This window comes from Dicentrarchus labrax, unplaced genomic scaffold, assembly GCF_905237075.1.
Source record: "Dicentrarchus labrax unplaced genomic scaffold, dlabrax2021, whole genome shotgun sequence".
Lineage (NCBI taxonomy): Eukaryota > Metazoa > Chordata > Actinopteri > Moronidae > Dicentrarchus > Dicentrarchus labrax.
In genome coordinates this window covers 24,692,472-24,718,369 of record NW_026136708.1, presented here as the reverse complement: position 1 = coordinate 24,718,369, position 25,898 = coordinate 24,692,472, and the positions used below count along the sequence as shown (strand labels likewise).

The 25,898-nt window shown below is 40.9% G+C and overlaps 1 protein-coding gene across 6 annotated transcripts in view; it reads right to left on the bottom strand.

The window, feature by feature from the left end:
* The window catches only part of col12a1b (collagen, type XII, alpha 1b), a 137,317-nt gene that overhangs the window by 42,708 nt on the left and 68,711 nt on the right, over positions 1-25,898 (bottom strand). For 4 of the 6 annotated variants that reach the window (XM_051408952.1, XM_051408956.1, XM_051408951.1 and 1 more), the window contains 20 exons: positions 25,663-25,811; positions 25,191-25,320; positions 24,763-24,902; positions 24,533-24,662; positions 24,293-24,432; positions 22,088-22,217; positions 21,312-21,451; positions 18,899-19,028; positions 17,781-17,920; positions 17,457-17,586; positions 14,751-14,890; positions 13,893-14,022; positions 13,570-13,709; positions 12,644-12,773; positions 8,003-8,145; positions 4,198-4,327; positions 3,551-3,693; positions 2,355-2,484; positions 1,712-1,831; positions 572-724 (listed from right to left, as the gene is read on the bottom strand). In XM_051408952.1, coding sequence (XP_051264912.1) covers positions 572-724; positions 1,712-1,831; positions 2,355-2,484; positions 3,551-3,693; positions 4,198-4,327; positions 8,003-8,145; positions 12,644-12,773; positions 13,570-13,709; positions 13,893-14,022; positions 14,751-14,890; positions 17,457-17,586; positions 17,781-17,920; positions 18,899-19,028; positions 21,312-21,451; positions 22,088-22,217; positions 24,293-24,432; positions 24,533-24,662; positions 24,763-24,902; positions 25,191-25,320; positions 25,663-25,811 — 2,718 coding nt within the window. The remainder of the gene's footprint in view (positions 1-571; positions 725-1,711; positions 1,832-2,354; positions 2,485-3,550; positions 3,694-4,197; positions 4,328-8,002; positions 8,146-12,643; positions 12,774-13,569; positions 13,710-13,892; positions 14,023-14,750; positions 14,891-17,456; positions 17,587-17,780; positions 17,921-18,898; positions 19,029-21,311; positions 21,452-22,087; positions 22,218-24,292; positions 24,433-24,532; positions 24,663-24,762; positions 24,903-25,190; positions 25,321-25,662; positions 25,812-25,898) is intronic. The other 2 variants (XM_051408954.1, XM_051408957.1) reach the window with 2 other exon arrangements.

Sequence of the window (25,898 nt, the reverse complement as noted above, 5' to 3'; positions counted from 1 at the left end):
AATCTGCATTTTCAATGAATTACAATCATATTTTAAAACACAATAAACAGAAGCTGTTTGTATGTAATTTATGACAAGTCCAAGACAGATCTCAAGTCTCGAGTCCTGTAGGGCAAATTCAAGTCACGTAACAACTCTTTTTAAGAAAGTATGGCTCTTAATGTAGACCACAGACTATAAACAGTGTTTTTAGAAAGTTGAGACCAACTGATTCACCAGTTTAAAACCAAGCGTCAACTAAATAAATCCAACATGAAAGTAACACCACTTGCAGTTCCTCTAACGGCCACTAGAGGCTGGCTCCAGCAGTGAGGCAATCTCCATAAGGCCCCAAACTAAAACTTTACAGCAGAAATGAACATGTTCAGCCTGGTACAAAAAGAACCATGAAATTCCCTTTAACTTATTTGGGCAGCAGGAACATCAGCGGTGGAGATCTCAAAAGCATAACTGGAGCATGAATATCTATCTGCAAATCTGGACGCCACCAGGCGTACATGAGAAAATTAAATTTTGGAACAACCAACTGTTTACGTGACAGCAGGACTCCTGCGTTTGTTTCTGTACATACGTGTGGTTCCCTGTCCGGGGAGCGGGTCGCTCTGGCCACCGCTGTACTGAGCCACCACTTCAAGATCGTAGGTGGTTCCAGGCTGCAGGTTGTGCAGAGTGTAAGAGGTCACGTCACCCACAAAGAAATCTATGGGCTGGGCTGTGGTTGAGCCTGGAGATAAAACAAGAGTGAAAAAAGCAGAAGTGAATCATGGGTAATCACTGCAGCTATTGTGTAACTAAACAAAACTCTCTCACATCTCACAGTCAGAAAACAAAGAGTGTCTGCAGAGAGAGGCCAAGTTCAACATCGAAGCATTCAAGTGCAAATTCTTCAAAATATGAGTGACAAAATAATCACAACTCAAGAGCCACTTACTCACTTTTTCCTGAGTATCACTCTGAAATTTGCAGCGGTGGAAGAAGTACTTTAATTCAACGTAGTAATACCACAGTGTAGAAATACTTCTGAATATACTCAATATACAAAAAGTAAAGTATGCATAATAAAATGTATTATATTAATGAATAATAATCAGTGATGCATTAATGTGTTCATCACTTTAATGTTGGAGCTTGTTTTTTTACTTTATATACATGTAAATTTCACATCAGGGGAAGTTTTATATTATCTTAACCTATAATAATACATAATGATTTAATTATTGATTATATTTTGTATTATTCATCTGAATCTGCAAAGGAACTAAAGTTATTAAATCAATGTAGACGTTTATAATGGAAATACTCAAGTAAAGTAAAAGTACCTCCAAATTCACTCAACAGTAGTTAGTTACTTTGCAGCACGACACAGAAGCGAGAAGAGCTCACTTCAACAGATCCAGATGTAAATCAGTAGTTCCCAACCTTTGTCCTCAAGGGAACCGTATCTATTATTTATTAAACTGACTCAGTGACATATTTTATGGATATTTCATATTATATTAAAACTGTACAATGAACCTAAACAGTGAACTCAGTAATTGCAGGAAGTTTGTGTAAAACAAATGATTTGGATGGATTTTGAGCAGATTTTCCTGTAGGGAACTTTTTATACAATTCTCTGTCTTGATTATGTATTTTTATCATCATACAGACTTAATAGGCTTCAATCTGCTCATCAACATACAGAAACTGTGAGGTCATGTTGATGTCTCACCTGCAGGAGAGTAGATCAGTCTGTATCCCTGGACAGGAGCTGCAACAGGTTCCCAGGCCACCCTGAATCTGGTGTACCACTCGTCCGAGACACGGAGGTTCCTGGGACTCAACAGGCCGACTGCGACAGAAAGGAGACACAACAACAATCAGCCCCACAAACAGCACCCATACAGTCGTCATTGGACCAGACCAATTTTGCAAAGTGGGTCAAAAAAGTGACATTTTCTCAGCTTTGGACGCTATCATGGAGAACCCCTCCCATCCTCTATACGAGGACACGTTTAGCCAGAGACTCGTACCTCATTGGCCTTGGAGCCTGCAGCCATCAGGCTCCACAACCAGGGCCTGAACCCCACATCGGAACTGTAAGACCTGCATTAATATATATATATATATACACAATACACAATATAATCCCTACCTAAAAAGAAAGTTTATTAATGTTGTTAGCTCACTTACAAACCTACGGTGCTCTTTTTACTCTGATAAGCTGTTGAGTTCTGGCTCCGTGTTAAACACACTGTCAACCAGGAGAGATGCAATGCAGCAACTTAACCAACATTTCTCAACAGCACAGAGTGCAGAGCTTCTCCTGTTGCTGCTAATAAACCTGAACAGGCGTCAGTCTGTTTCTGCCTCACCTGTACGTCCGTTTCCATTGAGGGACCCTCCGGGGCCCTCAGCGTAGATGGCCTCTATGGTGATGTTGTATGGAGTGTCAGGGATCAGATTCTGCAGCATGGCGTTGTTTCTGTTCCCTGGAACCACAGTCTGAGGACCACAACAGCAAACAGTCAGAGGCTTTCAGACAGTGTTTGTACATTTACAGGTTATCCAGAGCAACAGGGAGCTTGTTTCCAGAAAGACGCCCTCTGGTCTGTTTGGGTGTGCCTTGTTTGCTTCTGCAGGTTCATGTAATTGGCAGGCAGGGCCATTCATTTAGGTTAACTGGGAGCAACCGGGGCCAGTGCTTATTACGAATGCGCTGTAGACATGTCCAAAGAATGCTCCTAAAACCTGACAAATAATATCAGCATATCCTATATTTCCTATTGGGAAAATGCTTTTTGGTGTCAAATTTGGGGTTTTGAGATTTTAAATAGCAAAATACAGTTTTTCTGATGCAAAAGTGAAATCTTAAGGTTTGAAGGATTTACCCCCTAGAAATTGGTTTCCATTCCTTCAGCAGCGTAATCTCTGATAACAGGAAGGAATCCTTTTGTGTCCTGAGGCAGTAAATCGTATTTCAGTTGGCTTATGGAAGCTTGTACAAACTCTCTCCATTAGCCACAGATGCTAAATTGTGCTATTTGCGTGCATTTATAAATGTTTTTCCCGTCAGTCCCAGTCTGCAGAAATCCTCTCATCGCCATCCCTTCGCTGCAGTTAGCTGACTCACACAGAACAGGTGCTATGCTAACAAGCGGAGGGAGAGCACAGCTGGGCCGTCTCCGCCCTCCACCGCTGGTCCAACTCGTTATTTAGGACTATTAATAACGTTAATATAGCCCAAATTATAGTGTTTGTTTAACAGAGCCTGTAATTAGTCCAACTAATCGGTGATTTATAACCTGAGCGAGCCAAGGGAATCCTGAGATGTGACTTCACCGCATAGTTTACCTTGGACATCACGGGGAATGGCGAACAGCGAGAGTTCATCAAAAGCGTTTATCCAAAGCGTTTATCCAAAACAAGAAGACGTCATTACCTGAAATTAATCTCTCATTATTGCTAAACGCAAAGGGACGAGTGGTGGACAGTTTTTCTTTGTCGCCAGTTTTTTCCCCAAAAAAACATAATTTTTAAGATTGGTTCGAATGAGCCTTGATGTACTCACAAACTCGGTGATGGGGTCTCCGGTCATGGGAGCGTAGCCGATCCTGTACTGCCTCACTGGACCCTCTGCGTGGTCCCAGCCAATGGTGAGGGTGCTGGTGGTGGCATCAAACACACGCATGTTCCTGGGACCAGCACGAGGCACTGCGGCGGAAACACATCAGATTAACAAAACCATCCAGTCCATCCAGCTCAACGCACCAAACTCAGATCGAACTGTCAAACTAGGCAGTGCTTATCAAATATGGATCCAGATTCTGTTACTGTGTTGACTATTTCTCTCCTCAAATCTGTTCACCAACAATTTTATATTAACAGTCAAGAAGGAAACAGAAAAAGAAGTTATCATACTGGCTTTAATGTTGAAGTACCTAATAACCCTTCTTACTGTTTTACAGTTTTGGAGACTTCTCTGATCCTGCTTGTTCACTGTACCAAATGTAATTCATAGTTCTGTAGTACCACTAAATCATTAAGTGCCACTCATGATTTATCTAGACACCGATGACCCTGCTTGTTGAGATGATCTTGCAGTGCAGCGAGATATGACTCAGTGTAGATGTAAACAATTGTCAGCATGAGTCAGTCATTTGATTGTACACATTGTATGTATACAGTGTCAGCATGTAAGATTGGTATTCTACTTACGTGTTTTGCCATTGCTCTTGACCGGCGATGCCTCACCGTCGGCGTACAGAGCCGAGACGGTGACTGAATAGGGAGTATCTGGGATCAGGTTGTCCAGGAAGGCATTGTTAGAATTTCCTGGAACCAGGACCTTTTTGGAGAAGAAACCCAAGGGTCAAAAAATATATGAAGATCATCAACATCATCACAACAGCCACAGCGGGGAGACTCTGGCTATTCAAATGAGCGTCTTCATGCATTACATAAAGATCTGGCAGTGATAATGTACATAATGACCTCACTGCTCATCCCACATCCAGTTATCTCCCCGAGCATTCTGCTGCCAAAGTTTTCCTGAAACACTAACAAAGTCCTGGGAGGTTAGACGCAAAACAAATCATTCATTCAATAAGTGGACTGACGAATAAACAGTTTCTGCTAGGAAGCGGCTGGAGAGCACGGGGTCCGTCAGTGACTCAGAGCCGGTTCACACGTGTAGCTCGACGTGTTTTCTAACAAGGGCAAGTGCAGGCCGTCTCTTGTCACTGGGATTATCACGGCATCTATCCTCTGCCCGATTGTGGGCCATAAAAACCCAGGAAATTACATCATGGGAAATATATCTGCTGCTTGAACTCGAGTCAACCCTCATCGAGAGCTTTTGTTTTGGTTAAAGCAAATATCTCAAAGGGTTTTGGACCCAAAGCTTCTGGCACACGCGACCATGAAACAGGTTCCTCAGTGATGATGTTGCTGAGATCCCACAACTGGAAGCACATATACGCCTGCTGGCCTGGGGTCAAATCCCTCCAGTCAACTCAACAGTAAGGCTAATGGCTTGGCTGTTGGCCTTTTAAAACACAATGAATTACGTTAGACTGGAGGTGTAGTCATACAGTCATTTCCTGAAGGCAGAGCTGCTCTCGAGGGCTGAGCTATAACGCTGGTTGAGATAAACCTCAATGAACGGAGCCAAAGAATCACAGTTTTTCCGGGTAATTAATGGGCTTTGTTGGGATTTTTATCTTAAAGAGTGGACTCGAATGATCCGTTGATACAGTTCTCTTGACTTTGTAAGTAAAAACTTTCCACAATACTTTAAGTTCAGCTAAGGCGTTTGTTCATTTTTAAAAAGCCAATGAAGAAAACATGTTCCCAACATCATAGTTCACAATCAAAACGGAATCAAAAAGTAGTTGTCCATAGGTACAGTATGCTTCTTCTGTAAAAGACTTAACATTGTGCATATTGTGTACTTGACTTCCCTGAAAATACAATTTAATTTGAAGGCAGCATTTTGAACCCCAGTAAAAAAAATAAAAAAATTAAAAGATGAGGATGCTTGTATTATAAAGCCTGGTGCTTAGCTGGTACCTAAATATGTTATCTAACAATGCTAAGGTGAGCTAGCTAGCCAAGCTCAATAGTTCCCAACCTTTTTTCTTAAGGGACTTCCTAATATTTTGGAACCTGACGACCCGACTGATGAATTTTGAGACCTTTTCAGTGTTAGACCTCACTAAAACAGCTCTAGGTTGGTTACGTTTAACTCAACCAATGACACCAACCTAGAATTTTCTCTTTCAGAGTTGGTCTTGGGAATTAAATTACTCTGTGATGGTTGACCAGTTTGGGCTTAATTATACTGAATTAGTCATCAAGAGTTGGTTAATCTTTGTTTGTCAGAACTTATTTTTGTTTTTCTATGTCTTTGCCAAACCAACTTCCTCTCAGACTAAAACAACAATTAAAGACAATTAAAATGAAATATAACAGAAGTGAAAATAGATAAATAAAATGGTGACTACAGCGGATAATAAACCACTCTGTGTGATAACAGGGGGGATAATACATTGTAAAGCACTATTAGCTTCACAACATCTTCAAAGCAGATCCTAATCATCAGAACAGCCAAATTAGATTATAGGCTTATGGCCCCAAAAACGTCAACCATAGCAGCTCTCAGTCAGTCACAGATGTGTTCAGTGTGCAATATTTCCAAACTTCAGTCACAGAGTTCAAACTCTTTCTGGGGAAATAAAGCCCCCTTCTTCTCTCCCTGCAATCCAGATATTTGCACTGGTGCATGAAATCAGTGCTAATGGAGAAATACAAAAAGCTGACAAGTCATGATTTCCATATTTTAAGAGCATCACCATAATGACTGCTGCTCAAACATCTGTGCAACATCAGCATGAACACTAAGTGAAACTAATAAGAACGGCCAAGAGGGACCACCTGTTGTTTCCATGAAATAGACCGACCCGGTGAAAGCTATGACCCTGTGTTGATTTCACTGTTTAATCAGATGTGGAGACAAGATGGATAAAACTGATTTAAACTCTCAGGCAACCAAAGTAGATGCAACATGGTGCTATTAGTTTAGAGTTCACACTCAATATACAGCTGTACAGTGTAACCAAGTCAGCCAACCAAGTCAAGAGCCACAAGCCTCAAGTTAAATCCCAAGTCAGGGCCAAGAAGCCTCAACTGAAGAACCAAGTCAAGACCAATTAATGCCATGTCAAGAACAAATTCAAGAACAAAAGTCCTCAAGTCAGGACCAAAAAGCCTGAATTTAAGACCCACAAGTCTCACTAAAAAGTTATAAAAGACTAAAAAGTCAAGAATCAGTTCAACAGTTACTAGTCCGAAGTCAAGACCAATAAATCCCAAGTCTAGTCCCAAATCAAGAGCCAAGTCAAAACCAACAAGCCTCAACTCAAGAACCAAGCCAAGACCATAAAATCTTAAGTCAAGAACTAAAGTTTTCAAGTCAATACCTACACGTCTCATATCAGAACCAAAAAGTCTAAGTCAAGAGCCAGTTCAAGAGTTAGCAGTCACAAGTCAGGACCAACAAGTTTCAAGAACCAGGTCAAGACCAACAAGTGCCAAGTCAAATCTGCAGTTTGAAGTCAAGATCTTGAGTCATGCCAGCACCAAACATGTCCCATGTTAAGACCTATGAACACAAAGTCAAGTCCTAGGTCAAAAGACATGTCAAGTCCCAAACCTCAAACTTTGTGTTTCATGACCTAAACAAGTCATGTAACCTTCACCAAATCAAATACAGTTTTTACATCTAAACGTGATCATCTGTCTCATCAGTTGTCTGTGTGCTGGTCTGCACTGAACCTTTACCTCCTTCTCATAATTTATTCAAGTCTTAATTCATCAGATTCATAACTCGAGTCAGACTCAAGTTCGAGTCACATGATTTTTGTCTATACCTCCACTAAAATTCATCCAATTTAGCCAATTTGAAAACTTCTGTCTGTCTGTATTCGGTTAGTTGATCAACTAGTTAGTCAACTTTCGTGCTTCTCAACATGAGGATTACCTGCTTATCACTGGAAACTGAATATCTTTGGGTTTTAGACTATTATTCAGACAAAACAAGACATCTGAGGATTTCACCATTAGCTTTGGAACATAATTTTTTGGCATTTTAAAGACTAAATGAACAATTGATTAATGGGAAATGAAATAATCGTTAGTCACAGTCCTATCTTTTATAATATCTTCTTTATCTTAAAACAAGCAAGACAAAATGCTTGTGGGATGAGATAATTCCCCTTTTTTCCAATACAATTTCACTTATCTCCAACAAGAAATTATCTTTTGAATGAAAAAAAATCATCTGCTCTCACTTGCAGAACTGTTTAAAAGCAACCTTCCAGAGTTATTTACTTTTTGTCCTTACATTTGCAGCTGTAATCCCTCTCCCTTTTGAGTGGAGGGGAAACCACCTCTTCCTGCCCTTGAGGCCAATTCTGTCGTTAATGACAGTTTGTGTTTTAACAGCTTAGAAAGGGTTACTCACCGATTCAGTGGGTCTGACTCCGGACAGGGGGGAATAAGCCACCCGGTACTGCTGAACCTGGCCTGAGGCGGGATCCCAGCGCACGTTCAGGCTGTTGGGGGTGGGGTTGTACACCTGGATGTTCCTGGGGGGCGTGCGAGGGACTGCAGGGTCACAGAGGTTAAGAGAAAGTGAAGTGAGGGAGGTGGAATCGCTGACTTTCTTCACTTAGAAAATCAAAACAAAGGCCTGGTTTGAAGAAGGTCCCATTTCAGGATCCAGAATATGGCGGCTAATGCTGATGGATTCCCAAACACAAGTGATTACATTCCTGAAAATCTCAGTTAGTAAGTAAACATAAATGGAGCAAATGTCGAGCCAAGGATTAGAGCTTTTTTTTTTTAAATGTCATAACTAATTTGAAACCCAATTCTTCAGACAATTTATAAAAGCTTAGAACCTCAGTGAACTTTTTAGAGAATTTTAAAAAATGAATGAATAAATCTGTTGTGTTCTGTTGAAGCCTAGAATTAAAACAAGCTGATTTCTGTTGGAATAACTTCCCAAATATCTGGCTTTTATCAGCATTTAATGGAAGAATGAACTGTCTTTGCAGCAGTCAAACTCGAGGTTGAACTCAAATGCTGAGTGCAGCAAAAGTCGGCAGGAGTCATTTTATAGTGTCTATGTGGAGGACATGTAGAGAGAAGTAGCACAGTTTTGGGTTTACGCAAAAGCCTTTAACTTCCCTTTTAAACCAAACCAGATGTGCATATCCCCCTGGTATCTGGAGCTTTACCCAATAAAACAAAACTAGATGCATGCAGTAGGTAGACGCAGCCTCGTCCTCAATGAGGAAAAAACCTCCAGAGCAAAACCTTTCCCCTGAAGTTGTATAACCTCATTAAAAAAATAATCATTTAATACTTTTAAAATACAGAGGACACTTTGTCAGGATGTTTTACTTCTTTCATCCAAGGACAAAATTACCTTCTATTCTTCTGAGAGATTATGTAATCTTGATCTAATTTTGTGTTATTAATCGTTTTATAGCGCCTTTTTTTCACATTTTGGACTGAAACGTTGTTTTTGTCCAGACAAAATGTGACAGATTCCTCCCGGGACAGAAACAATAAAACTGAGTTACTGGTAATAAAAGATCATCAACGTCACACACAGACTCATATTCATTGATAGACAGACTTGCAGTGAGGACCAGTGTGTTGCTGCTGTGATGTAGAGGTCACTTAACCTGCCAACAGACAATAGCGGTTTGCTTCTCGTTGCAGGCGGTATGCGGGACACTGAAGATGTCCTCGCTCTCAATCTGTTCCACAATCTTTCAAACAACAGAGGTTACGTTGGTGATATTGTCTCAGATACTGGTTTTTGTTAGCTTGAGAACGCACCAGTTCCAAACCAAACTCTTCTCCAGTACACTGTGTTTTATTCACCAAATGTTTGACAAAGAAGCCAGACTCATCCTCTGACACCACCCGGATAAAGACCAGAAAACCTTTGCTGAATAGTACACAATGTGCTAGAGAAGAGTTGTGGTTTCATTTTGATTAAATATTTCATCTTTCGTTACCCTGAGCCCAAACTTTTTTCCAACAGTTATCTCTGCAGCAGCTAACCGGAACCTCAAGCCCGAACCCCGACCACGGACGGCAATGGTACATAGCAAAACTATTCAAAGGTGAAACAGACTTTGACACAAGATGGTTTTGAGTAATCCATGAGTTTGAAGGTGAACACTAGAATGGTTATGTATTTTCTTGTTGTTTGTTATCCTACTTCTACCACCTTAAAAATATGGCAAAGATCAGAGACCTGATGTAAAAACGTGATCTGGAGATCTCCAGCAGGATGGACTACTGCAGTGGTCACTACATTGGCTACCAAAATCAACCTCTGCTGCTTATATTTACTACAATTACTACTACAATACTTTCTAGCAGGTAGTAAAAAAGCAATAACCAGGAAATATAAGGAAGAAGAAGGAAATAAGGAGTCTACAAGAGTCCTTGAATGTTACGGAAAATCTGACTTTCCTTGAGACACGCCACCAAAAAATTCACCAAAAATTCAGTCAGATACTGACCCAGTACGAACCCTGCAGACCTCTCAGGTCGGCTGGTTCTGGATTACTTGCTGTTCTCAGAGTCAAAACTAAGCAGGAGAATCTGCCTTTAATTTCTGTGCTGCTCAAATGTGGAACAAAACTGCCAGATGAACTTGAAACAATGCTGACTACTTTCAGATCCAAGCTAAAGACACAACTGCCTTTTTACATTATTTTAAGATAACTTTAAAAGGCCCAACATGGCTGAGCCTCCAGCTATATCACAGAGCTGTTTACTGCCTAAACTCACAGTCGTATTCTGACATCCTCGAGCCTACCCTCTTTAGCTGTCCCCAGGTCAAGGGGTGAGGGTCAGGGCCCCTATAGGCTCTGGAACTCCCTGCCTGAGGAGTCAGCACATAACCTGCTTTTAAATCTTTGCTTAAAACAAATCTTTACAGGACAGCCTTCAGTGACGTCTTATTTTAATTATTATATGTTTTGTTTGGTTACTTATATTTTATCTTTGTTGATTTTTATGTCATTTAGTGTGTCAATCACTTGTTTAGATAGGTGTTATATAAATAAAATTATTATTAGTAGAAGTGTAGTGTAGGAGCTGTTTATCATGGTCTCTGTGCATGGTATCCACGCGTCACCAGGGCTTCAACATCATGTTGTCATTATACTGATTCTGTGTGTCTCTCCTGTCGATGGCTCTGTTTGTATCTGCATATTCCTTCCACGGCTTTTATTGTTGATTATATTTCTGATGCTTTTATTCTTTACGTCTGATCTTTCATCTATTTCCTGCCTGGGGGAAGGAGAGGAGGAAAATTAGCCTTTCTGGCTAACTGTGGCATGTTTTCATAAATGTTACTAATATGCAGTGTCCCAGTCATGTTATCCTACATTGGCCAGCAGAGGGTTAACAGATGAGGCCACTGTGGATTATAACTGCTTCAAGTTAAACGTATAGCAAAATATGTCTCCTGACTCTATAATATATAATGCTTAGAAATCAACCAATAAAAACACTTTGATCAGGACACAAGCTGTCCACAAATGTCCTCAGAACTGACTCAAAAAGTGCATCTCGTTACATGTGGATGACTCGACAGTGAAGCCTGCAAACTATCCTGACAGGAAATAAAATATCCCGGCTTCTGTTTACCCGCTGGACTCAACAGCTTCCCCATTAAAAACCCCAGGATGCATTTCTGCTGAGTGAGCATGGCATGAAACAAAAACCAACACACACAACAGGACGTCAAACCGCACGGACGCAGATCAACCAGCAACTCAATGGTTCCCAAAACAGAGAAAGTTTCTAAATCCAGACTCTCCGGTTACAGACGGCAGTTTAAGAATTATATCGGTTTTATTTTCTGCCATCAACATCTTCAGCTGCGCTTTTGTTCCATCTACTCATCCTGAGGGACGGTTTAGGGGTTTTGGCAAATTCCAGGATTTCCACTGAGGTCTAGGGCTCACCTGGGAGATACTGTTTGTCTATAAAGATGTTTCTGATGTCGAAAAAAAACAAGCTGAAAATGATGAATGACTGCAGATTTATCGTGGTTACATTAGAGCAGAGACATAAACATTTATCTCAGTGAAGGAATGACTGCGATGTTTCTCTGCAGTCCCACACTGCTGACCACTGGCAGGTGCTCAGTAAAACTGTGACCTTTAACCTTAACTTCACCGCTGGAGGAGAAAAGCCTTGTTCGGGGGAAGCTCAACAGAAGCCCGCTGTCATTATAAAACCCAATATGAGCTAAGACTGATATCAGAAATACAGATGTTAAAGATGTTAAAGCTGGATTTGTACCATTCCTAGCTCTGTATTGGCTCAAATATTCAGTATAAAGACATTTTCTGGATATGACATCTGAAAAAGTGGGTATTAAGTTATGTTCAACGACTGCACACTTACATATTTACAACAGCAGATGTTTTCTTCGAATGGAGTGAGTAAATAACTTTGGAACGACTTAAGTTTTATTGCCACAGAGAAAATAAATTCCTGATGAGTGAAAACGAAGCAAATGGAGGACCGAATTATCAGCCAAGAACCGGTGTCGCAGAATTTGACGTCGAGGAGCTCTGAGAAGACTGAGTTAAACAAACTTAAGAAATGCTTGTGGATTTATGTTCCGCTTTAATGGAAGTATTTCACGTTTACGAGAGAAAAGGCTTCAAAGACGATTTTATCCGCGGACTGAAAGGAGCTTAGAAAACTTTCCCCCACAGGATGAATCTGATTAAATGTTTTTGTATTTTCAAGAAGTTGTTTTCTAAGAACAGATGTTATAGAGCGAGCTCATTACTTTAAGAAACTCTTAGCCTTAATGTTGCTGGGAGTTTCTGCATGTCCGTTTAAATCAGCAGTGTCCGAACGTTTACCCTTGGAAAACTGAAACGTGTATTGTTAAATTGTTTAAGTTGATTTTGATTCCTTCTAAATTATTATTATTCCTAGTAAAATAAATACATAAATAAATAATAAATAAAATAAAATAAATTTAATCAAAACTTTCATTTGAAATTTGAGCTCATAAGATCAGACAGAGCAAGCAGAGTGGAGGACTTACGGGTCTTTCCATTGTCAGACTGGCGCAGACCTTCCCCCTCTGGGTAGACTGGAACCACGGTCACAGTGTAGGGAGTGTCCGACAGCAGGTTCCTCAGTACGGTGTTTGTGGTGCCGCCCGACACCTGCTCCTGTTCATACATGCACATACAACTGGAATTATCACACAAAAATGAAAGTTGGGCCTCAGCAGGAAACTACAGAAATCACAGGTTGTATTGTTTATTCGAAGCTGTCCGGATTCTACTTGTTCATTCAGTGACTCAGTAGAGTCAGTAGATAGAAAACTAAGTCACTTTAATTATGAATTACATTAATCTTGTTTTAAATGAAAGCTATCAGAGCTCTACACACCAAGCTTTTAATCAATTTTAAAGGTCACATGTAGACTGACCAGAAACATCAAACAGACTTACAGTAGAAAGATAACAACATGATTAAAATTAATTTTAAAAAAATTCATAAAAAAGTTTAAAAAGTAAGGTAAATTAAGCAAATCTAATGTAAACAAAATCACTACAATGGCCTTACCAACAGATACAGAGTAAACAAAATGTATTTCCCTGCATTAAAAAAGCTTTTTCTTTTCTTTTTTTTTTCTTTTTTTTCTTTTTTTCTTATAGTTTCCCAAATACAAATAAGTCTAAGAGTCTAAAGTAATGCTAGCAGCTCTGTGAGGCAGTACTGGGGACAGCGGGCTTTGAGTTAAATGCTAATGTCAACATGCTAACATGCTAACAATGAAGCAGCTAAAAACTAGCGACGGTTCTATGAGTTAGTATGCAGACACCTCCTGTCATGTATGATATTATAACCTGCATATTTAGTCGTATACACGCTCGTCTCGTTGGTGACGTGAAAAAGACAAAAAGAAGAAGAAAAAAAGAAGCCTGTGATGAAGCACTGGAAGTCAGCGTGATGTCTCACCATGTCCTCGGCGCCTCCGGCTGCAGGGACGTAGAAGATGCGATACTGGCGGACGTTGCCCTCCGCCGGCTCCCAGCGCACCTTGAGGGAGCTGGTTGTGGGATCGGTGACCTGCAGATTCTTCACTCCGCCCAGAGCCTCTGTCGAAAGATTTTAGAGCCATATTCATCAAATCAAAATGTAACAGTCCAAGAGCTGTCGCATATTGAGTGTCAGAATCTTGATTTTAAGCTTGTGCAGCTTCAAACAAACTAGGACAAGCATTGGCGAAGCTATTTGTGAGCCAGATGTGGTTCAAGCTGCTCTGCTTTGGCCGAACTCACTCGTCTTTCCGTTCTCTGACGTGCGTTTCCCCTCCACATCCGAGTAAATGGGCACCAGCGTCACTTTGTACTCGGTGTCTGGCCGCAGGTCTCTCAGCACCGTGTTGGTCGACATTCCAGATACCTGAGTCTGTAATGTACAAGATGACAGCTCAGCCATGGTGACAGGATGTTCTACACTTCATAAGTCCATGAGTGTCCTCACATGTGTCAATAAGTACTTTAAAATGTTAGATGTTACAAAGGTCTTGTTATTCCACCCTGTCTGACAGTAATGTTTATGTCTTGTTGCAACAATTTATTGAGCAAAAGCCCCACATTAAATCGACCCATGCTGATAGGTGGGTGATGCCCTGACACTGATATCTGATCTGATCACTGATAGTCTGTCTTAAAGATCTGATTTAAGAAACAAATCAAATTTTCCAGCTGTCTGAACAAAGCCTTAAGGTCTTGGAGTTGAATTTGCATGAACTTTTTCCTACTATGAACTGAACTACTGTTACTACTGATATTGACAGTGGATGAGAGACTGAGCCTCGTTGTTTGTGAGTTTTTCTAGGTCTATAGAACTGTCTTTAAGCATCTGGACAGTAACAGGAGAGCACTGGCATTGCAGAGCATTGGCACAGACTGGTGTATCAGTTAACTTCAGTTTTAATTAAAGCTAGGCTATAAAGTTCTGCCTTTAATTTAGCTATCAACAAAAACAGTCTTTGTCTGGTATCAAAGACAGGATTTGCCACCAATTGTCAGTAGTGCACAGAAGTCTTAGCCATGGTTAACATGAGTCGAGCACCTGGCCCTTTGACAAAAACTAAAATAAAATCATTATTAATATCTACGAAGAACACCAACCATGAGCTCTGTTCCTCCGGTGGCGGGGACGTAGATGATCTGGTACTGCCTGACGTCGCCATCGGCTGGCTCCCAGCGAACCCTCAGGGAGTTGATTGTGGGGTCGGTCACCTGGAGGTTCTTCACTCCGCCCAGAGGCTCTGAAAGAGATGGGACAGTCTGAAACAACTGCTGCACATGATCCCCCCGCTGTCCTGCTGGGAGCATCAGATGGGTGGGGTCCACCTCATCAGAACGGTCCAGATGTCTGTCAGGGAGGTTGTCAATCACAGAGGAGTGGCTTTCCTTTTCCTGCGAATGTCTAAACCTTCTGGTATTCTATGAGGCTAAAAAAACATCCCTATTAAGAAGACTTAAAAGAATTTCTCAAGAAACAAAAGCTGCAAATAATCCTTTGCATTTGTTTTATCCTGCAGGGTGCACCAGATGGGTGAGTTTACCACATCAGGAGCGTCCAGATGTATCAGAAGTTCCCTAAACTTTCTGGCATTCACTGTGTTCTTTTGTGAGCCGCAAATGTCCATACACAGAAGGTCTGTATTCCCACTCTTAGAGGATCATATTGGTGGTTTTCTTGCATGTTTCAGCCCATTAAATACAAGCTGAGTTCGCGTAAAATTACTGGCAGGTTTTCAGACTGACAGACTTCCTGTCTTCCAGGCAGCCACTGGTTTGAGTTCATGTCAGTACGCTGGCCTGAAAAAGGAGATTTTCTCAAAGGTATGTTATTGTAGTGTGGTAACGCTGTTTCGTGCATCTTGAATGCTGCAACAACAAAAAGATTGTATTAATATTCACCAGCTATTCTGCCAAAAGCTCCAAATGTTGGGCAACAGAGTGAGAGTGTTAAGATGGTTTAGGTCAATATCAGTGAGTAGCCTTACTTTATTGAGTACAGCCACCTCTGGTGAGCATGTCTCCCTACCCACAGAATACTACTGAGTATTTTTTCTGAGGGGTATACAATAAAAGCTGGGAAATAATTGCCTAGAATATAACTACTTTGATACCCCAAAACCCCTAGAAAGTTCTGTTTTGTCCCCTGTATTTCTAAAATCCTGCCTACAGCAATGCTGGGGAGCTACTCTCCGTGTAAACACAGCTAGCTTAATGCTAAAAAAAATAGCACTGAAAATGTCCTTGTTATCGGAAACACCAGAAGAACTGCGTACTGGGACCTTTTTTGGTTCAGACACTGGTCAATGTAATGCAATATAACATTTCCCACAGTTTTTTCCTAAACTCTCTAATAATGGTAGAAAATGGCCCGAAATGTACTTTCCTGTCATAGAGAACAGAAATAATCATGAGGAGATGTCGCTGGACTCGCAAGATCACAAAATCCTGTGAGAATCCATCTTGCCAGGCCTCAATCTATGCGTTTGTGTCCGGTACATTGGTACTGGACCAATCAGCGTCCTCTGAGGAAGTACTGGCATCTAAGGGGGTGGACGTGGCAAGAAGACACTGTTTGTTAAACAACAATGCTAAAGATGTTAGGGAGATGCTACTAGCCTCCGTTATATCAGAACTGGAGAGTATTTTTTTCATTGAAAGAAGAGCAAAGAACGGAAGTTAAGGCTTTTCTGGTTGGAAAAGATGTTTTTGTTCTTCTCCTGACTGGTTTCGGGAACGTGATATAGTTTGTTGATCTGACTGGTTGAAGTTTGATAGACGATGGTTCGTCCAATCACCTGCCGAGTATTTTTTGGAAGTGCCTGCCCTTTTACAAACAGTTTCCAACGACTTCCCACATAGTTCTTTGCGACAAACCATCTGGCGCAGTCAGGTTGCAAAAGGCAACGCCGCAACTATGTAGCTAAGATTAATGGCAACTCTGTTGTTTTGTTTTTGAATAATTTTCTACTCATCTCGTCTGTGCCTGTGAGGGAGTTGCAATAAAAAATAAAGTTTAAATGAAAACAAAATCCATCAGATAAATAAATAAATAAATCATGCAAACATCAATGGAATAAAAAGAATAATGGGGGTTTTATAGAAGTAATAAAACACTGGTTCTTTGGATGCTGGATAATCCTTGAATGTACCAACAGGGAGTTATCGAACCAGTCCAAATGTTTGGTCTTCTAACGTACACAGGTTTAAAGACCCGTGGGAAGAGACTTAAACTTCCAGGAACACCAGTGAACAATGAGAACACTTTAATTCCCTTAACTGCATCCACGTTTCCCTCACTTACAGCTTTTCCTTTCCGTATTTCCCGCTAACGACACAAGGAACACATAGAGGAACCGAGGAATTAAGTGTTTAATGAAATGAAATTTCTTAACCAATCCAATAAGAGAATCAGCATGTATCAACCTGATCACAAAAAATTCCATCAATACATCCGTATAGACATTTTGAACTAATGCCACCCCTCGTCTTTACAGTTCAGAGTGATCGTTCATTGCGTTTCAACCAGGAAAACATCACGTTAATGAAGGAAAGATGACATTTAATTGGGTCTTTAATGGCCTGGAACCAGTATGATCCTTTTAAAATTGTATTCTATAGAATAAGTGGCAGTAAGACGTCATAAATGTTGAACAAAGAGAGCCTGCAGGGTGCACCAGACAGGTGACGTATCTGCTACACTCCCCTCTGACACAAACAATCCAATAGCATTATTTGACTCTCTCTGAGAACAATGCACACATGCTTCCAGGACTGTGAGCTCTGTCTGAAGGACGGTGAGTCACTTACTTGTCTTTCCCTTCTCAGCCTGCCGTATGCCCTCCACGTCTGGGTAGATGGGAACAACGGCCACATTGTAGAGGGTGTTGGCGTCCAGGTTCCTCAGGATGGTGGTGGTGGTGCCTCCTGAAACCTCTTCCTGTTTGGTGAAATGTGAAAACCTCCGTCAGCACGATAAGGACTTAATCTGATAACGGTGAGAATGTCCACAGTGCCGAGGCGAACAGAGGTGGAGCTATTATTGAAACTGAGGCTGCTGGACTTCCTGAGTATGACCTTCAAACCAGTAAACAAATAATAGTGAAGATGACAGGAAACTAAAACACTTCCTACCATTCGTTCTTCTCCTCCTGGCTGAGCTGCGTAGAAGACCTTGTAGCTGCGGACGTTGCCCACTGCTGGATCCCAGCGGACCGTCAGAGTGCTGATGGTCGGGTCGATCACCTGCAAGTTCTTCACTCCGCCCAAAGGATCTGAGAGGGAGGAAGTTACAGACGCTCTCAGTCAGTGCTGAAAGGTCCTTTCATTTACAGACATTTTCATGATCGTCAACTTAATGCACAACAGTTTGTTCTACTTTCAGGGAGTCTGTTAAACATCAGGATCGTAGCGTCCTGCCTGTATAATGTCTTTAAAAACTATACAAAATGCTGTTTTTACACTTCCAAGATGAACTTCTCGTCGTCCATGGTGTCGAATCTCTTCTGACTGATCGATTTCTGGCCTGGTGCCACAATGATGATGTAGCGTGAAATTCGAGTCTGCATGTTTTCTTGCATGTTCCTCAAAGCAGGACTTGATGTCGTGAATCAATCAGCACACCTTAAATGACCTTTGGTTTTATTTGCTCTCTTACATGACATACACACATAGTGAAGATTGGATCTTCAAGATTTAAAAATAAAAGTCTATGAAATTCAACCAGATTATGCAAACTGCAAATATTCTCCTTCTTCACATTGAGAAAAAAGTGTTTGAGAGTCTTTTTCCTACATGCTCCTGCAGCACTTCATCAATACAGCTACTCTCCTGTGATGCTGCTATGACTCAGTTTTAATTGGTCACTGTGGTTCATCAATTGAATCTACAGTGTCCTAATTAGTGAGGACAGGATTTTATATTAAAGCACTTCTTTACTACTTTATGATTGAGGATTATTTGATAAACGTCTGTATTTTTTGATCAAATTTCTAGCTAATGAGCTGTTCTACGTCACTAACATTTATTGAAGAGAACAAATGGGTTCAATTTATGTTTTAGTCTCATTATTTTCAATGGTGTTTTAATATTTTATGATGCCCTATCAATCTATAAGTCACATGTCTTTGTGTCTTTATTAGGTCTTGGTGAGCTATAGATCGTTTTACTCTATTCTTTTTCCACATTGAGTGAAATGAGTTCTGGCTCAGCACTGTGGTCCAGGTCGCGTCATCCACTTCATCTGAACTCACTCGTTTTCCCGTTTTCGGACTGCGGTCTCCCCTCCATCTCGTGGTAGACGGGCACGACTGTGACGGTATACTCGGTGTTGGGCTCCAGGTTCTTCAGCACGGTGGTGGTGGTGGTTCCAGACACCTGGTCCTGGTGGAGGAGAAGGAAGAAACAACTTTGAACTGGGTGAACTGTCGGATTTGGAGCATTCTTAGAAAAGACATTATCAAGAAAAGAGAAGTTTGGCAGAAACAGAAAGACAATGTTTCAGTTTAGTGTGTTATGAGCCCAGTTTTCTTGGATGCAGATTTGCTCGGTAACTGCCTTCATGCAGCTCAGTAACAGGAACAGTAGAAGCTCAGAGATAAAGACGAATTTCAGCAGAAAGATTCCACTTAAAAAAGTCTGGGCCTTCGAGCAAAACCACCAAACTGGCAGCGAGGAGCGTATGCCTTCCTCTGCATGTACTCCTCCAGGCTTCTGCTGCACATATAAATTAGTTCTTTGTCCATTTAATCTAATAGTAAGTCCCAAAATCTGCCAATATGCTGAGATAACTTCAGCTGCTTCCAAACCAAATCATCTTATTTCACGACGTTTCATAAACCAAGTGACATAATGTTGCGGGTAATGAAACGGACCCCCTCGAGATATTGTCACTGCTTTATGTAAAACAGTTGAATCTGCCTCGGATATGAGTGAAACCATCCCGCATCACTGTCGAATGTTTTCCATTAGCTGTAAGTAAATGTAGATTTTAAAGACAACAACATAATCCAGCGGTTTTCATCTTCTGATAACTTGATATTGCACTTTTTCCAGGACAAGTAGAAAAAGTTCTTGCATGAAACTGCCTTGGAAACAAGTATATCATCTCACGCCACTGGCACTTCTCCACTGAGAAAGCTTCAATCTGAGGCCAAAACTAAGAGTGAGCTGTTTGCTCACACAGTGCGATACCTGCTCTTACTTAAAGATAATATTTGTGCTTTCTTTATGATGAAGTCTGCAAAAGAACATTTCTCACTTTAAGGCATTTAACTTCTTTACAAATTCATATTACAACTTCAACTCAACAGGAGGAGGAGTCCGACAGATGTATACAGATGTTCCTGCAATAAATAACAGTTTTATTCTTCGTATGTTGGGATCATCTTTCTGTGTCCAGCTGGTGTTGGATTGTTTTATATTTGGTTTATTTTATTATTTTATTAATTATTAATATTTACCAGTGTTGTTCTAGTTTAGTTCACACATTACTTCTTTTAAAAGAAATGATATTACTTTACTTATTACTACCTACTAACAGTAATTAGTTACACTACTAGTTATATTAATTTACTGACACACTCCACAAAATTTCTCCCCAAAATTCAGACTTACAACAATTAAAATCCAGTTTTGTTTGTTAAAATCAAAGTAATGGAGTATTTTCAGCTGCTGAACATTTGCATTATCCAAACTAGCTTCCTGCTTTGTGATGTGCACGATTACTAAATAAATCCAGGAATGTGACTGGATTGTTGGATTTCAAGTGAGTAAGGTGAAACCGTAATATCATTACTGAAATGTATTAGTAATTAGTTACACTACTACTGGGGAAAGTAATATTGTTACTAGTAATGAGTTACTGCCCAACACTGGTAAATACTGAGCATACATATAGTTTTTTCCTTTTACTAATTAATAGAGCATTCATCAGATTTTCAAGTGCAGGTGTAACAGAGAGTACTGAGGTGGTTTTATTGTTGGTTTTGGCTCCTGCCACCAAGGGGGTAAGTTGGCTAATGTTAGCTGCAAAAGCTAACGGCGTCTAACATTACTGTTGGCGACAGTTAGATTCTTTTAACAACAAGTCCATCTGTAAACACCACTGTCCTCAAACTGTCCTCTGTCTTTGAGGTTGTGTTCACTGGAAGGCTGCTGAGCTGCTGAGGTTGCACGCTAGCAACCGAACAATAGTCTATTCATAAAATATGATCCAGTTTCACCCAAATCACTGTAAAGTTGCACACGTCACATTTTGTTTAACCGGAAGAAAACAAATGATTAGGTTTCAATATAAAAATACAAAGAAACTGAGTTTTTGAACTTTTTCTGGCATACATTGTCAAATAGAGGGACAGTATGAGTAAATAAAGATTTAATATGTCCCTTCTGACTGCCACTGAACAATAATTCTGACTTTAAAGTAGCTAAAATGCCTCAAAGTGGTTTGAATTAAAACAAACATATCTCATTTCAGATTTCATCGTAGAAACCAAGATACTAATGGGGCATGGATGAAGTTCTCAGCTTCTGGTAAAACTCCAACATCTGGAACTGGCAAATCCTGACAGTTGCATACAACTGGCAGAGCTCTGCCTAATATTCTGCCATCAAGTGTTTCTATGTCTTCAGTAAGGACGATAATATCTGTAGCTGCAGTCTTACCACATCCTGGTCTCCTCCAGCAACGGGCACCCAGATCACGATGTATTCGCGTACAGTCCCCTCAGCGGGCTCCCAGCGGACGTTCAGGGTGCTGGTGGTGGGATCCGTAACCTGCAGGTTCCTCACAAAACCCAGCGGCTCTGAGCAGAGACACCAAACAGGAAGTCAAATTCAATACTTGGATCAGAGCGTCACACAGCTGCTGTCTAGTCAGAGGTTTCTGGCGTCCGGGGGCCAATTTGTTCAGATGTTGGACAGCAAGAAAACAGTTGTTTTCTGGTTTACTTTTCCTTCAGGTCCATTGATTCACACTCGGACACTCTGCTGTTATTGAGATTGATGCTATTGTGTAACAGCTGGAGAGCTAGATTCTGGTTCAGTCACTCAAAAAGCTCCCTGCGTTTGCGATCAACACCAAAAAACACAAGTAATTCTTCACTTTTATCAGTGAAATCTAACTTAAGCAGTGTTGTTTTGGAGAATAAATAATAAGAAAAACAACTGACATTTCTGAAATTAATGTTACTAAAAGACAAATTAGACTAATAACTCATCCATAAGAGACATTAGACGAGGAAACAAAAATAAGAAAGAAGTCAGACTTCTGAGGCCGATATTAATCCATAACCAGCTCTTCTGTTTTTCTTTACTACAGCAGCTCTTGTTCAGTACAACTCGGAGAGAAAATTATCTGTCTGCTTTTTAAGGTTCACTGAAGCACTCAAACTCAAATACAATCTTCCATCCGGTACTGTCACATGACCACAGATACTCACTTGTCTTCCCGGAGTCGGACAAGCTGGGTCCGTCTCCCTCAGCGTAGACCGGGACCACGGTGATGGTGTAGCGGGTGTCCGGCAGAAGCTTGTCCAGGACGGTTGTGGTGGTGCTCTCCGACACTTGCTCCTGCAAAGACACAGACGGTGAACTCAACACCCTGCGGAACGAGAGGCTAAATTCCTCCCGGCCCCTAGAGCCGTGGCCTTTGTCGCTCAGCAGCTGAAAAGACAAAGCTTCCCCTCGAGGATCAGCACAAGCATCAGGTTTATGGCAGGTTTACTGAACTGAACTTTTTGTGCCCAAGTTCCAAACATACAATATTACTACTACTACTGTTTTGCTGTTTTTTTTAGGGCAAAACAGTCTCTTAAAACAGTATTTAGATACTGACTTAGCAGTGCAATAACTTTATCTTCTATCTTTACTCAGATACTTCTGTTAAAATAGACTATAAAGGTAAAAAGTGTTGGTTTCTCTTAAGGATGTTTCAACCGGCTGTTGAAACTCTCTGGTCTGTTTCATCGTTTATGTTGTTTTCGTCCTGTTATGTCTGTCATGCACCGGTCTTGAAGTTGGGAATGTGTGCAATGATGCAAAATAAATAATTCAATAATTCCCCTCAAATGCATTAAAGCTAAAGTAACAAGCCGATGTTTCTATATACACTGTAGTATAATGCACATATTTTTACATATATATTATTTTTTATTCTTATAATTTCTCTTTGTTTAAATATTAATCTTTTCTTAAATGGGAGCAACTGTGGATCAATAGTATTTCTAATTGGTTGAAAATTAAAAAGAGAGAGACTGTTAACTTCCGCCTCAACAATTCATCATACAAATTAGTTGTTGTTTAGTTTTAAACTAAATCTTAATTTCATTCTACAACCTTACGTCGTGAATGAAAATAAAATAACTTCAAATCCTCTAACAAAATTGAATAATTACCTATAAACACGACTGTAAAATGTTAAAAAAAAAATAAACTAAAAACCAGAAAATAAAAGAAACCTTTTCAAGTGACTCAGTTGTTTCTGTTCTGTTTATTTTATGTCTTCGTGAGCCTTTTAACATGTTCTGAGATTTTAAAGGTTTAGTTACTCAAATTATTCCCGGATGTGCAGTTCAGGATTTAAAAATTGCTCCGTAAGATCCACTTTGACGTACTAATTGGGGGTAAAAGTTATGTCATCAGCGAAGACAAATGAACCGATTCTTCACAGACAAACACGAGCGGCCAAAACATCAGTGAGCTGAGCTGAGAGCTGTTATTTCACGGCTCTTTAGTGTCTGAAGCTCAGCGAGCGCTGACGGCAGGCATCTGATTAACAGGATTTACACATACGTACTCTCCAGAACCATAAAGCCCACAAACACGCCATGCAATGATAACAGATGCTCTCTCGCGAAAGGATTTAGGCACTATTGTGTGCCAAGTGCATGATGGGATTATCCTGTCAGAAAGTATGACATCACTAAGTCCCCGTTGAGGGCTTTGATCGTTTCGTTGCTATTGAAGAACGAAGACTGACAGCCTCTTTATTAACTTTTGCTCGAAGACGTGACGTTTGCACGCACCGTAGCAGTCCAACCAGGATCGCTTTAAAAAAGATACTTCGTCCAGAAGTCGCTTCTGGAAATTTGACCTGATTTCTTGTTAGCGAAAGATTGAAAAATCTCTCAATGTAGTAAAAACACCCAAGAAGGCTTGTCGCAAGGCAGCGGTGTTAACAACACAACGCCGTGTGCCAGAAACATTTGATACTTGAACATTTTCCAGATCAGATTGCAAAGTCAGCCAGAAACAAACAGCTGCAGCAAACAGCCCATCAGATCTGAAGACCACGGTCTGAACTGTTGTACAGAGTTATTCTATAGATAGGTCAGATTAAAGAACTAATCTCAATTTAAAGCCTCTAAAACTTGATTAAAAAAACAGAATCTGCATAAACATTCAGTCATTTAGTTAAACTAAACTTTAATTCAAGTAAACTTAACTTTACTTACATTAACTCTACATTACCTCTAACTTTAGTAACACCTGCTTCTGTCTGTCCATTTGCTTTTGTTTTTGTTTTTTGTTCTATCAGAATAAACTTATTAATGAGAAAACAATATTCTAAGTTGTATATATATGTTTCTGTACATCATTTATCATGATTTAGCTTCATCGTACAGGTACCAGCGAGGGGATCTTACCACAATCTCCAGTCCTCCATCTGTAGGACTGTAGATCACTTTGTAGCCCTGAACATTGCCGTCAGCAGGATTCCAGGTCACAGTGAGCGTGGTGATGGTCGGGTTGGTCACCCTCATGTTGCCCACTCCGCTCAACGGCACTGGCAGCGGGAAGATGATTGCCGTTAAACTTTCTTAACCTTGCTACAATCTAAATATACTTTAAATTCACTCATAACATAAAAATAATGAGTAACTTACATGTCTTTCCATTCTCTGACTGGCGTTTTCCCTCCCTGGCTGGGTACACCGGCACCACCGACACTGTGTACGGCGTGTCGGGCATCAAGTTCCTGAGGATGATGGAGGTGGTGGCTGCAGGAACTTGCTCCTGTTTACCAAGAAGAATAATAAAAAGACATTTAGGTGGTTGGTCTCCTAACTGGCTCTCAACCAGCGACCTCAGAGGTGAGACAGGCGTGGAGTCTCACCATCTCCTCCAGGCCGCCGGCAACGGGCACATAGAAGACCTTGTAGAGGCGAACGGCTCCGTCAGCCGGGTCCCAGTCAACAGTCAGAGAGGTCATGGTGGGGTCGGTCACCTTCAGGTTCTTCACTCCTCCCAGAGGCCCTGAACAGGAGGACAGGTTGATCATAATGTTTTAAGACCCAAGATTCTGAATAAATTAGTTAAATATTTTATCATTATATCAATTTTGTTTAATTTAATTAAAGTTCTTTTACAATATGTGACAGTGTGTGTGAGAATGTATGGTTTAGTGTTAAGTAGGTGTGTGAGAGAGAAATACAGCAGTGAAACAAGTCCATTTGATTGCTTTTTGGATTGTTTGTCTTTATGGTGAGATGTGTTCGGCATCCTGTTTAAAGTTTAGTGTAGCGTGTCAGCGTTTAGTCTTACTCGTCTTTCCATTCTCAGACATCGTCTTCCCGTCCCCTCCGGCGTAAACCGGCACCAGAGACACGGAGTAGAGGGTGTCGGGCTGAAGGCCTCGCAGTATGGTGTTGGTTGTGCCTGCGGACACTGTTTCCTGAGATTAACAACAAAATACACAAATTAGCTGCTTCCTAGCGCAGACAGAGGACAGACAGACAAGCATGCAAGTAGATATAAGTAGATGGCAGCATCGTCAGCTTTAAATGTGCGACTCGTTAACTCTCCAGTTTAAAGCAGGATGAGCATGTTAGCCAATAGCAACATGCACGACTCAATCAAAGTTTAAGCTTCCACAAGAAGAACAATAAACATGTCTCTGAGTTGAGGTGATCGCTTTAAAAGAGACGGCGTGTTCAGACACACAGGTGAATCATTTGTCTCCAGGTTTAACGCAGCAGCACAGTGCCAGCCGACAGGAAGCGGGTGGTTGTCCTACCAGTCCTACCATGCTCTCAGCTCCCCCGGCGGCGGGAACGTAGACGACTTTGTACTCCTTCACTCGGCCCTCGGCGGGCTCCCAGCGCACATTCAGGGTGGTCATGGTGGGGTTCAACACCAGGAGATTCCTCACGCCGCCCAGAGGCTCTGACGGAGCAGAAATACAGGTGATTAATTATCAGAACAGACTGTTTATGTGCTCCACTTACTGAAGCATCGGTACTTCACTGTAGA